At 49.5% G+C, this 14,088-nt stretch overlaps 1 protein-coding gene across 1 annotated transcript in view; it reads left to right on the forward strand.

Annotated features, from left to right (window-relative positions):
• Positions 1-14,088, forward strand: part of ANO2 (anoctamin 2) — a 343,971-nt gene that overhangs the window by 120,109 nt on the left and 209,774 nt on the right. The window contains exons 8-10 of the mRNA XM_086714259.1: positions 4,335-4,390; positions 5,550-5,591; positions 12,919-12,983. Coding sequence (XP_086570385.1) covers positions 4,335-4,390; positions 5,550-5,591; positions 12,919-12,983 — 163 coding nt within the window. The remainder of the gene's footprint in view (positions 1-4,334; positions 4,391-5,549; positions 5,592-12,918; positions 12,984-14,088) is intronic.

Here is a 14,088-nt window from a genome sequence, read left to right on the forward strand (position 1 = left end):
AGTAATTAAGCACACGTCAAGACAATTTGGTGATGGGTAAATATAGTCTCTGTTAAATGCACCGTCTGGGGCCTCTGGTTTAGATTTACGTCCGGCTGGAGTAGGGGGATGAAAGCAGATGCCGGGCGGACTGGTCCCTGTTCTGGGGGGAATCAAAACCAAATGGGTTTTCAAGAGTTCAGCCCCATCCTTCTAAGTACCTGTCCCGCTGGATGAAAGTTTTCTTTGAGTTTGGCCTGGAGGGAATAGAGCCGCAGTCCCCATCACCCAGCGGCACTCACAGATTTAATGAGGCTCTCTTTGGGAGGCCTACCATAAACTGTGCTTTGGTTGATCCTTTGTGTCCGGGAAGCCAGAGATATCCTGGAAGCTAAATGCTAGGCCTCGGGTTTTGTGTTCCAAGTGTGTGTTTTAGGTACCAGTCCTGGAGCCTGAGCCTACCCTGCTTTGTTCCTTGGCCCTGACCCTCTGGATGGATGATGCCAAGGGACAGCGTTGCCAGGCCTGGCCGGGTCAGTCTGTGCAGAGCTGTGGTTGGCGGAGGGGAAGCATGAGCCCTTTCCTTTAGGGATCATAGTTCTAAAAACAAGAAATATGAAGAACCTAGTGACTCAAAGGGACCGTACGGATCAGTGAGGGGGTCCCTAGTGAGCTGTGCTGTGTTTGAGCCGAGACACTGCTTCTCTTTGTGGGGAGAGGGAAAGGACAGTGTCCTCTGTGCTTTCTCCTTCTTGCTGGCCCTGCTTCTGGGGGCAGTGGGATGAGTGGTTAGGTCTCTCTTTCTCTGTCTCCCTGGGTCTAGAGCAGAGAGGAAAGACTAGATGTGATCCTGAAGAAGAAAGCTTTGCCATTATGGCCAGATGGAATGGTGCATGATGGAACCAATTAGCTCATTTTTGCTGAAAAGAGAGGAAAAAATTCAGAATTTCAGTTTTCAAAGCAGAGACTCCTTTTTAAAAAAAAACGTTTGATTATTTTCTTCTTTCAAACTGATTTCCATGCTTGTTTGGGGGTAGGATCTTGGTTTCTGAAGTCTGTGGGTGACCCAAGAGGCCAAAGCAGTTCCCATTCTTGGGTGAAGTTGTGGCTGAATAGTTATTTTCAACTTGCCTCCCCCACCCTCCCCATTCTTCTTCTTTTATGTGCTGTTGCCTCCCTCTGTAGCAGCCACTGGTTGGAATCGCCCGTCTGATGCCCTCTGGAAAAAGGAGGTACACAGCCCTGGAGGACAGAGACACATCATGTACAGCATTTTGGGGCTCTGGTTATCTGGGTTGGGACAACTCCGATGTGATGAACTGAATTGTATTGGCCCCAAGACAAAGAACCATTGGTTGGGTTTCCTCTCTAGGAAATGGACTAATTGACTAGAGTTTAAGGGTTCTTCATCAGCATAGTTTGCCATAGAAAATTGGAGTAGTGAAGAAGATGGTGCCTGTGATAAATGGGAAGAGATACTGCGTACGTTTAGCCATGGGGCTGGTTACTCTTACCCACCATTATCCCTTCTGTGTTCCCAGCAGTGTACTAGGTGCCATGAGAGATACAGGTGAGGGGAGAATGCTCTCTGACCTGGGGTACCTTGTAAGCCTTCAGGAGACACCCAACAAGGGGCAGACAACATCCCACAAGTGAAGTGAGCTGCCTGTTCCAGGCACGTGGTGCAAGGGAAGCTTTATTTGAGACCTCCAGTGATTTAGATCCTCCTGAGGATCTGGCAGCAGGACCCCTGAGTCCAAGTGATCAGCTTAATGCTGTCAGACACTCGGCTGCTGTGCTCAGTGCCCAGCACAGCAGAGATTTCAACACCTGTTTAACTTTTTCCAGGCAGGCTGGGGGCTGTCTCCAGGGTGTATGTTGCTGCTGTGGTTACCATGGGTGTGAGTGCAGGGATTGATTGGGTGGGGGTAGTGCACAGGGTGTGGTCTAGTTTAGAGCTCCACCTGCCTGTGATGCTTCAGCCTCTATCCATGTGGACAGCCCTTTTGTAGCTTTGGAACATCCCCCACCCCCCTCCTCACTTGGGACTCCTCCCCTTGATTATTGTAGGGTGGCTTCACATTGCTGTGGTTATGGCTCTTGAACTGATTAATGATGCTCAGAGTGAAATTGTAGTCTTGTGAGTAAGACAGATCTGCAGCTCATTCAGCACCCCCCGGGCACCCCTCCCGTCCACACTCCCTTTTACCCACTGTCTATTCCCCCCCAAGCCCCCAAAGTTATTTCGGGTGGTTTATGTTCATGCCAAGGAGGAAACTTAAAATCAGGAGAGGACTGGTCCTTTGGCGATGCGGCGGCTCTCAACTCACTGCAGGAGTGGTCGCTTCCCAGAGCGCCCCCTGCAGTCTCCCGAGGGCCTCTGCTTCTACGTGGGGCCTATGGCTGGTCCTCCTGGATTCCAGGGCCCTAAAAATGAGGCGAATAGGGGCAGGGTTTGAAGAAGAGGAGGCCGATGAGGAGAGAGGATTGTTTGAGAGCCTCTGTGGTCTCTCAGTATGTGGGTGGGGTATCGCTTGGGAAGGGGAGGTGGAAAATGTTGTCTAGATTTGTTATCCATCCTTGTCATTTATCCAGAGCCGTGCAAATGCACATTACTTAGCATTTGCACATGATATGTGTTTTCCTCCCAAACCAATTTTCTTCTCATCTCACAACTGTCTGTAGTCTCTCTGGAAAGAATGGTTCAGAGCAGAATGTGTGTTTGAGACAAGGGAAATCCCCATGAACCAGAGCTTACCCCTCCTTCTCCCCCTCCGTGATTACACGTGCATCCTCGCATGGTAGGGTCGTCGGTACTTAGGGTTGGTGGGATATAATGTCTCCCATATGGGAGCCAGTGACCCAGGACAGACTATCCTGAGTCAGAACATACAGACCATTTTATAGTCTCTGAATAAAACCATGAATGAAACAAGTAAATAACAGTGCCTTTGTCCTGAGCAGAAAGTTCTCTGTTGTGACTATACCGGAGTTATAGGGACAGAGTCATTGACTCATTTAGCATATATTTCGTAGGGTCTGCTAGGTGCATGTGGTGTGAAATACTGTCGGGATTAAAAAGTGAATCTCGTGTGTGGTTCTCAAACTTTGTGATCTCAGGAAACCATTACACTTTTTAAAAATTATTGAGAGCATCCAAAGGGCTTTTGTTTTGGTGGCTTATATCAGTCAATATTTATTGTATTAGAAATTAAAACTGAGGGGCGCCTGGGTGGCGCAGTCGGTTAAGCGTCCGACTTCAACCAGGTCACGATCTCACGGTCCGTGAGTTTGAGCCCCGCGTCGGGCTCTGGGCTGATGGCTCAGAGCCTGGAGCCTGTTTCCGATTCTGTGTCTCCCTCTCTCTCTGCCCCTCGCCCGTTCATGCTCTGTCTCTCTCTGTCCCAAAAATAAATAAACGTTGGAAAAAAAAAAAAAAACTCTATAAAAAAAAAAAAGAAATTAAAACTGAGAAATTAAAAAACAATTTTTAATGTTTATGTTTGAGACAGAGCGAGTGAGGGAGAGGCAAAGAGAGAGGGAGACACAGAATCCAAAGTAGGCTCTAGGCTCTGGGCTGTCAGCACAGAGCCTGATGCAGGGCTCAAACACACACACTCTAAGATCATGACCTCAGCTGAAGTCGGACGCTTAACCGACGGAGCCACCCGGGCACCCCAAAACTGAGGAAATTTTTAAAGCCCAAGGATACACAAACACATATTCCATTTGCTGTCAGGGGGATGATGCCACCCCATGTCACAAAATCCCACTGTACACTCATGAGAGAATAGGAGGGAAAAAGCAAAAAATGTCCTAGTGCTATTATAAAATTAGTTTTGACCTTCGGAGCACCCTGAAAAGGTCGTGGGGACCCCCAGGGTTCCCCAGACCACACTTTGAGAACCACTGCTCTACGGCCCTCTACCTCCGGGAGGCAGACCAGCACTGCTCTGGGACGGAATGGGAAGGCACCAGAAATGAGTTCTGATAACGTGCTGTGGGATGCTATGACATATACTTTTCCTGATCATATGACAGTAATCCATAGTCACTCCTGTGCTGTCACTGAACACAGGTAGTGTCACCTGATGGTGGTGGCAGAGACTTTGCGGTGGTCGGGGGGCAGGAGAAAAGGGGAAGCATGAGGTTTGAGAGAGTATATTTGATACTGAAACATAACTTTGTTTTTGGGAAGTAAAAATATTGTCCTTAGGCTAAGAACTAAAGCTCCACAGAAACTTGTAGATTGAGGGGTGACAGAGGAGCACGCAGTGCCTGTTTTCAACAGACAGAGGTGAGGTCGAGAAACTCCTGCCCTACAGTTGCCATTTTCACCTTCCTTTCTTCCACAGGCATTAACTCTCTGATCGCCAACAACATCTATGAGGCTGCCTACCCTCTTCATGACGTAAGTATCCTTTCCGCGCAGTCTGCAAACGGCTGTGCAACGCAGGGGACACGGTGGCCGAGTACACAGCAGGCGAGGCGTGAGGGAGTCACGCCGCTCAGACACCTGGGCCGAATCCGGCCTCCTTGGGGTGGACAGTAATCCCCACAACTGCCTCTCCGGGTATTGTCCAATGGCGGGATGAGCCGGCTTTGGTGGGAGCGTTCCCCACGTGCCCTGTGGTGGTTTTGGGAAGGCAGACGTGGCATGCCAGTGTATGATGGGAGGGGGTGGTGGTGAAGGTGGGTGGGTGGCGGTGGAAGGAGAGTCGAAGGCCCAGGTAACACACATCCTGGGCGGTCAGACCCTGAAAAAGTCTGAAGGTGATATTTTGTGTGTGATTGTTTTGTGTGGGTGTGAAATTCCTCATCCTATATATATATAATAGGCAAATATATATTAAGTATCAGGTTTAAAAAAAAAAAAACATATTTAACAATGTTGAAGCCAATCTCTCAAAATTGCTTTTGCTGTTGTTTGGTTCAGTAGAGAAAACAGACGGACTTGTAAGTAAAGCTTTCCTTGACTGAGAGTCATGTTATAAACATCCCACAATACAGAGCGATGACATTTCTTCGAGACGCTTTGTGAAGAACTTGCCTGGCCCCTGACCTAGGTGCCCTCACAACTGCACTACTCCTTGACCGGTCACTTCTTTCCCACGGGTCACAGAGTCATGCCCAATGAGACTGTGGAGGTGGGGCCTCTGAGTACCCGAAGGAGTTTCCAGATGGCAGTCTCCCACCCCCATGCCTTGGCTGTGGGCAAATATGCTGTTAGGTTTTGCCGCTTGTGGACAGGGGGCGCTGTGCCCTGGCGCCGGGCGAGTTCACACCGTTTGCTGGCCACGGCCTCTGCCATTGTGTTTGCTCCGAGGAGGCACAGGCTGATGGCAGACGCCTAGGAGGGGAGCATCTTTGTGCGAGAAGCTGTCCAGAGGAAACATGGCAAATGTTGATGACTAACAAAACTGAACATTGGCTCCTTACCGTGTCAGGCTTTTGACTTTCCCCCAAAGGGAATGACACAAAGGGGTGATGCTAGAAGATGGAAAAGAAAATCCTTTCTCTGTTTTTGAGAGTTCCCTTGGCTTGATGCAGCCATCCCTCCTGTCTTACAGGGTGAATATGACAGCCCAGGGGATGACACGAATGACAGAAAGGTAAGCCGGCCTGGGCCACACTGAGTGCTTGGGCACAGGAGACTGTGGGTGGGTGTGGGGCTGGCCCCAAATGTCCTGCTTACCTGATTAAATATTTTTCAGCAGCTCTTCCACAGCCCCCTACCCTCCAGGCGTTGGAAACGTGAGGGCCATTTCTGGTCATTGACATGACTGTGTGTATGGGGTGCTCACACTGGCATTTAGTGCTTGGACAGCCCGCAGTGCTCACCATCCTGAAGTCTATCCAGAAGTCCCGCCCAGAAGCATTGTCCCACCTCTGATGATGAAAGGGCATCCAAATTCCTTAATTTATAGGTGGGAAAACTGAGACCCAGAGAGAGTGAGCACCTTGCCCATGATGACACTGCCACAATTAAAGGGAGGAGGCTTGGAACACCTCTGACTCTCCAATCCAATGTCCCTGCTGCATAAGTGTGTTACTATCCGTGCCATCATGGCTGTTTTCTTTTGGGGGGGGGTGTCATCTTTAACTTATTCTTCTTATTCTCTAGGCAGACAAGTGGGGAATAGCCATTCCCAAGTTAGAGATGAGAGATGTGAGGGAGAAGGAGGATCAGTCATGCTGTATATTCCGGGCAGCTAGGAATCAGAGGTTATAGTTAGGGGAAGGAAAAGGTCCCTTTGGAAGGACCCCTTCTGTGCCAATCACAGACAGTACCTGCCCCTACCCCTCTCTCCAGGCTCTCCACCCAGATCCGGTTCTTCTGTGTGGGTGTGCCACCCTCCCTCGCCATGGTGTGGCGCTCTAACAATCACCCGCCTCTTTAGTGGGGACTGCCCCATCTGGCTGTCAACCCCTTCATGCCATCCTCCCACCCAGCTTCCCCCAACCATCAGCAACTCTGGTGAGCAGAGGAGGGAGGGCAGAGGTGGGAGGGCTGAGGAATTGAAGCCCGAGGAGTTTCCCTCCCCCCAGCTCTGTTGTCTGGAAAATTATTCATCCCCCAAGTTGCCTTTTGAGCAGCCTTCTTTTTATCCTGCCTATTAGTCCCTGTTATGAAGTGTTAAGTATTAAAAACATAAAAGGTCTTTTCCAGAAATACTGCTGTGATTGCTTACACATGTCCCCTCTCTGCCTGCCCAGGGAATCTGCTGTAGTATTGCGATGTCTTAACCTCATCTGTTTTCTATCTGATGCTAATAGTCTCGGTGTTTAATTTCCTGAAAAGTCCCGGATCAGAGTTAAAGGAAAAGGAGGAAGCATTTCTCCCCTTGTCTCACCTAGCTCACCCCAACCGTTTTCTGCCCTCCCGCTTTCTCATTTCACCTTCCTCCCCTTTAAAGAGTGCTCGCCACTGCTGCCCACCTAAGGATCCTCCTGCTGAGTGGGTGGTGACCCCAGCTGGTCAAGGTGGAGCACTCTACAGGAACATTCCAGAGACTGGGAACACACAGCAACTCCTGGCAGAAATCAGCCAGACCTCTGTTACCTGCACAGAGGCAGAGGGGAGCAAATTGTAGACTATCTAAAATATATGTCTGTTCGTCTTTGGGATGATGTTATGTTAGCATTAACAACACGACACAACAAAAATTTTTCCTTTCAGGAATCTTTTGGGTAGGCCAACAGAATTATTCCCAGTGCACAGCCCAACCGGCAGAATGGGTAGAATCTGGGAGGCAGGGAGAGACCAGGTCGGATGGAACCGCACCTTGGTGGTTAATTCCCACAGCGGATGTCAAAGGTAGACAGCTGTCTTCAAAAGACAAGAGGCCCCTTTCTTGTGGCTTTGCCTTGGGTTTGCTGGCCAGTCCTTATTTTCCTCTGCCACGGTCATGGTTAGGGATATTGGCTTTGCTGGGGTTGGGATAAGGGAATCCGTGGGAGAGGGGACGCTTTTTTTCTGTCCATTTGGGTTGGGAAACTGATACCCAGCAAGGTGAGGAGATGGTTCCAATGGCCATAAATGATTGTCGAGTCAGGACTAAAACCCTGGCGTCCAAATCGCAGCCTGTGCTTTACAGCCAGGTACACAGGGTCTTGTTGTATGGCAGCGGGAATTCTCAGCGCTGTGCTGGGTTTGTTCCCACAGTTTCAGTACTGTATGAGTGGGGCCTAAAAGTATCCTAAGGAAGAAAGAGTCCAAACCTCTGAATACGTGCAGCATATTGATTCGTTTTAATTGTGTTATAATAGTCTAGTGTTCTTGGAGAGAGCTGCAGGAAGGATTTTGGTTGGGTGCCAGGGAGAACCCTTGCATCTGTTGCTGGAGGGTGTGAAGGGTTAGGCACTGCAGTGGGGTCACCCCTCTGGGGGCCTTTAGAGGTGATTTGCAAGGGCACCCCAAGCTGCCCATCCTGCCGGTATCTAGATGTTCTCTTTTACTCCTCCCTGCAATTTGTGCCTGTTCCCATGATCTCCTCGAGGCCCAGGCTCCTCATGGGCAGATCCCAGGAAAGACCAGAGGCCCCTGAGAATGCAGTCTTCTTCCCTTCCAGCTTGCCTTGTGCATTTGTGCAGTTTCGATGACTCAGCCCCAGCCAGGGGCTGGAAGTCTCTCTCCCTGTTCCTGGAGGCTAATTACCAAGACGCAGCCTGCCTCTGAAGAACAGGGGTTTCCCACCTTTTTTTCCTTTTTTTAAAGTTTTTATTTATTTACTTAGAGAGCAAGCTGGGGAGGGGCAGAGAGAGAGAGAGAGAGAGAGAGAGAGAGAGAGAGAGAGAGAGAGAGAATCCCAAGCAGGCTCCACACTGTCAGCCCAGAGCCCGACTTGGGGCTCAAACTCACAAACCATGAAATCATGACCTGAGCCGAAACCTAGAGTTGGATGTTTAACTGAGCCACCCAGGCATCCCAGATTTCACACCTTTCTAGAAAGCAGGGCAGCAGGAAGAGGGAGCAGCATGGATGTGGATGGGTCTCCCCTGTCTGCCAGTAGCCACCTAATTCCACATTAGCTGGACCTGCCTGGTTTTCCCAAGCATCCCAGGGAAGTGACCATAACCATCTTCTGAGGGCCGCCTTAGCCTTGCCAGCTCCCACAGCTTCCTCACCCACTTACAGGGGTGCCTAAGGTACATCACTGGAATGTGATTCTTCTTAGCAGTTTTTAAACCCTGGGTCTTGTATTTTCCAGCTTTTGCAGATGATTGTTTTCTCTAGTGGACGGTTATAAAGTGACCCACTAAAAGGTGTGTGAAGAGAGTCAGTCTGTTTTTCTGACCAGAAAGGTACTTTTGTCCTGGGTGTCACTTGAGGATTGATTTTTCTCCTTCTGCACTAATTTTGCTACTGGAGAAGACCGAGATAGTTGAAGTGAGTCACTAAAAATTCAAACAGGTCATTGCAGGATCTGGGAGTAGAATTCCATTCTCTTCCATTGAGTTTGCCCTGTTCCATCACCACCTTTCGGTGGGCTGCAGCTGGCATCTTTCTTCCTGTTGCAAGCCTGGCTCTCGGAGGAGCTCGAGAGGGCCTCGAGTCTCAAGCATCTTGCCATTCTCTGGCATTGCAAATGGTTTTAACAGTTGGGTTCCTTTACAGTCTCATGAAATACTAAAACCAACTGACCCACTGTCAAATGTGATCCCCAGGGAGCCCATGGGCTGCTTGAATGCCCTGATCCATCAGGCAGGGTGGCCCCTGTGGGTCGTTGCTTCCTGCCGTAAAGGTTTAGGGTCAGGCCGACGTGTTTGGAATGACATCCGGGCCTCTGAAATAAGGTACTGTCCATTGAGAGGGAGCTGTAGACCTTCCTGAATCTATTTGCAGGCTTGGCCGGTCATGAAGAGGACGTGGTGTAGCTCTGAGGGAGAAAGTGGATTTACTAAAAGCTGCATTAGAAGGATCTAGACTCTGCACACGTAAAGGGATTGTTACAAGATACTGTGGACGTCTTCCTGCACTTTCCTCCACCACGCTAATCCCTAGGCGGCAGACTCCAGAGCACGTCTCCCTCCACCCTGACTGCCAGTCTGCTCTGGGACCCCGTAACCTGGGCTTTAGTATGTAAGACTCACTTGGTCTCTAAGTATGTGTGAGTGAACATTTGTAGAGATGGCAAAGGGTCTGCAGCGCTCGAGCCAGCCTGGAGAGAGCCACGTGGGCATTCGGCCCTCACTGCTGCATCACTTCCCAGGCTTGGTGTCCGGTAGCTGGAGCTCCATTGCAGGGGCTGCCCCGTGATGTCCTCTGTGTCCATCCTGCCCATCTGCACGGGGCTCACACAGCTCTCTTGGCTCATCCTCACAAACTGAATCTAGCTTTGTGCTCCGAGGGTGCCACGCTGAGAAAGGGACCTCCAGACGTTTCTTGCAGCATGCTCGATATCCCACCAGGGGCAGGGCTTGTGAGCTTGGCTGTCACTTTGGGCCCAAGCCAACTGTGCCATACTGGTTCTTGGAGTGTTTTTAGTTTTTCCTTCCAGGGCAGTAGCAGATGGATGTTCTCAGGCTCAGGTTTTGGCAGATTCGGAGAGGAATCTTCTCTGGAGGTCAGAACTGGGACGCAGGCAGTGACGACCCACAGCCCTCAGGGGAGTCCTTGTTCTTACCTCCTGACGCACATCGGCCTCCCTTTGGGCCACAGATGATGACAGCCAGGTGCTGGTGAGTGCAGGGATTGCACTATGAGAGGGAATAAAGACCCAGGGCAGTAGTAGCACCTCAGACAAAGGGGAGGAGGTGGTGTAATAGGAACAGTGAGATTAGGTTAGACGCCACCTGCCCAGAGTGAGTGGCATCCAAACTCACGGATTCACATCCTGTTCTGCTGGTCATGGCGCTGCGTCGCTTTTCGTGTGTGGGTTTCCTCCTCTGCAAGTGGCGGTGACTAAGGCTGCTCTGTCAGGGTCCATGTGGTTTTGGGTTCTGTTCTGTAGTGGTTGGGAGGTATGATGATGATAGAAGTCTTTACCCATTAAGGAGGAATGCCACTTCTTATGTAAGTTTACTTAAAAAGCATGTCTTTAAAGGTTCTCAGGTGAAAAGGTTGGCTTCCTAACGTACAACTGGATATCTAAAATACCTAGTTAGAGCAGGGTCTTCTTGACAGAATTCCTTATGAATTCTGTGTCATGTGTAAGGATGTGTGATGTGTAAGGAGAATAAAGAACATTAACAGGATGGCCAGTGTATTGTCAATGCTTGACGTCTAGCTTGACTTGTCAATGCTAGACGTATAATTCAGTTACACGCTAATATCTATTCAGCTTGGGTATGTAGATGACGTCTAATAACGGTTCATTACCAGATCACTTCATTTCCAGGCGGATGAGCTGTGAAGCTCACCGGCGAAGTGTTTGAAACCAAAATGTGGTTTGCCGCTGGGATTGACACCTAGGTTTTGCCCACATGCTGGCTCTGCTAACGTTGCTGGGAAAACGTCACAGGACGGCATGGCTTGATGTGTTGGTGCCTCATTTCCTCCCTTAACTTCTAGAATGTGGTGCACTCAGGTGTTGCCCCCACAGCTCCACAGAAACCCCTCTTGTCAAGGTCATGCGTGACCTTACAGTCACCGAGTTCGGAGGTCACTGCTCCATTCTTATCTGACTTGACCCATCAGCAGTGTTTGGCACAGCTGGTCATTTTGTTCATTTTGAAACCAGTTGTCCCTTGGTTTCTAGGACACCACACACGTCTAGCACATTCCCGGCTGCTCTGCCGTCTCCTGTGCTGTTCATCATCTCCTTGCTCTCTGACCATTGCTGCACTGGCGCCCTGATGTCACGCCTCTTCCTTACCTACTTCCTCTTCCTTGGTGGTTAGATCCTTAGTTTAATGACCTTATAAGTCATCTCTGGCCTGACACCTCCCAAATGTACATCTTCTTTGTAAAGGAGATGGACTCTCCTTTGAACTCCAGAAGCTTACGTCCAGCTGCTTACTCAGTAGCCCCATGTGGATGCCAGAAGGGCATCTTGGATTAGCACGTCCCAAACGGAACTGGTTCTGCCTTGCTGACTGGTTCTTCCCACAGTCTCCCCACCATAGTGCATGGAGTCACCATTCACTCAGCAGCTCAGGCCAGGTTCTCCATCTCTCATTCCACATCCAATCTAACAGTCAATCTTACTCTACATTTAAAATATAAAGTGGAATCAACCACTTCTCATTACTTCCCCCACTGCCTCTGTGGCAAAGGCCACCATGATCTCTTCTGGACCGCTGTGGTAGACCCCCTACTCCTGTGCCAGCTCTTAGTCTCTTCTCCACACAGCAGCCGGAGTGGGAGGTCTGTAGTCAAGGCAGACTGTTTCTCCCCACTCCGGCAAATCTCCCCTCCTGGCTTCCTTCAAAGTCCAAAGGTTTGGGCGTGGCCTACAAGCCCATGAGTGATCTGCCACCTCAGTACTTTCTGACATTATCTCTCATTTTTTGCCTCACAGTCACACTGCCCTGGAAGTGCAAACAGGCTTCCCTGTTTTCCCTAGGATATAATGCATGCACTGTCCTCAGGGCCTTTGCACAGGAGAGCACTTTTCTGCCTGGCACATTCCCTCACTTCTTCAGCTCAGAGGTCACCTCAGAGAGGCCTTCCCTTGCCATCTATCTAAAATAGCATCCTACTCCACTCTGCTGCCCTTTGTATTCTATTCCTTTGCCTCAATTTGCTTTTCCTGAAGCCATTATAAATCTATTTTTTTAAAGTTTACTTATTTATTTTGAGAGAGAGAGCGAGAGAGTGAGCATGTGTGCAAGCAGGGGAGGCGAGGAGAGGCAGAGAGAGAGAGAGAGAGGGAGAGAGAGAATCCCAAGCAGGATCTGTGCTGTCAGCACAGAGCCCGACACAGGGCTCAAACTCACAAATCATGAGATCATGACCCAAGCTGAAACCAAGAGTCAGATGCTTAACCAACTGAACCACCCAGGTGCCCCAAGCATTTATAAATCTTACATGTTGGTGTGTTTCTGTTTGTTTCCACACATCAGGGTGTAAGCTCCATGACAACAGTGATTTTGTTTGGTTTATAGCTATATCCAGCATCTGGCACGTAGTAGATGTTCAATAAATACGTTAAATGAGTGAATGAAAGCAAGCCAGGACTCATTTTCCTGGACGAAGCAAGGCAAGGGAATAAAGAAGGTGGGGTTATGATTGTCACGCACTGCCCCAGAGTGTGATAAAGGTCACCTCTATAGCCTCCTATAGCCAAAGAGGAAGTCAGCCTCTGTAGCCTCCTGCCTTTGGATATCTCTCTGGTGGATCTCGTGAGAATTTTCCTAGAAGCTGAACTTTGGGGATTCAATTTTGATTTGCTAGGGTGGTTTGGGGTGCTAAAATTTTGACTTGCTAGGGTGGACAAACAGGTGAACAGTTGTCCCCCTGCACCTCTTATCTGTTTCCCTGTTTTTCTTGTTTAGCTGCTGTATCAAGAATGGGCACGCTATGGAGTGTTTTATAAATTTCAACCTATTGACCTCATCAGGTAAGATCTGGGGGGCACTCTTGGGAGGACCCTAGAGATGCAGATTCTGAAAGGCACCCGTCAACCCTCTTAACCCCTGGCAGTCTGTTGGCCAAGGAGAGGGATCTGTTTTTCTAGGCTATGATTGTCCTGCTCTATGTCTGATGCATGAGGAAGCAGCTCAGGGCAGGGAGGGGGATGGGGTCTGTGTGGGGCAGCAGTTAATGTACATTGATATACCATGACTTCTGTCTCTCAGCATATAGTCTCTCTTTCCCTGCCTGTGTGTGTGTGTATGTGTGTGTGTGTGTGTGTGTGTGTGTGTGTGTGTGTGTGTGTGTATGCAGCTATCACTCTTACTATTGTCCTTCAAATTCATCCTGGAGGATAGGGTGAAGCAGATCCTTGGGTTATGCCCAAGTGGCCATGGTGTTGACCAAGAGAAGGGAAGACCTGACTAATCACGTGAGGAATAAACTGGCTCTTCTGACAGGGAATGTCAGCTCTTTATGGCTTCTTCACATTAGAAGGGAGAAGAGACTGGAATCCCTCCCTTTAGTGCTGCCCCTCAAATGATGTCTTGGTACCTTGAGAGTTTCCCTAGCTTCTGCAGAACATTAGTGAAAGTCCTTTGAGAGAATGTACTAGAATGCTGTGGGTCTGACTAGCCTCAAGTGGGTTGAGGACTCTGGAGTCTCAGTGGGCTCTCTGAGCCCAGCTTCATTCCCGGCTGGAATGTTGGGAGGCAGCACTGTGAAGCGGGAAAGCACTGAGCTGAGAGTGGAGGCCGGGCCTGCCATTGTGGGCTGTGGCTTCTTTGGGCAAGCCACGTTCCTTCCATGGTCATCGGGATCCTGGTTATCGTAAACTGAAAACAACAAAAAAAAAAAAAAAAAAAAAAAAAAAAGGAATAATAAATTGGGAGGCTGAACTGAGGGATCTGTGAGAAGATTTGGTAGCACAGGCCCATTTGGAAAAGATGGGAACTTTTGGCCTCATGACTGCCATAATGGACTCACTGCCACACGGTCACTTGTGGCTCTTCTAATGAGCTAATTAATCAGCCAGTAAACACAGAGAGTGTTCCTGGCTAATTGCCCTGGGCTGGGATTGTGAGAGGGGCAGC

This window comes from Puma concolor, chromosome B4 (assembly GCF_028749965.1).
Source record: "Puma concolor isolate L17-30 chromosome B4, mPumCon1.1.hap2, whole genome shotgun sequence".
Classification (NCBI taxonomy): domain Eukaryota; kingdom Metazoa; phylum Chordata; class Mammalia; order Carnivora; family Felidae; genus Puma; species Puma concolor.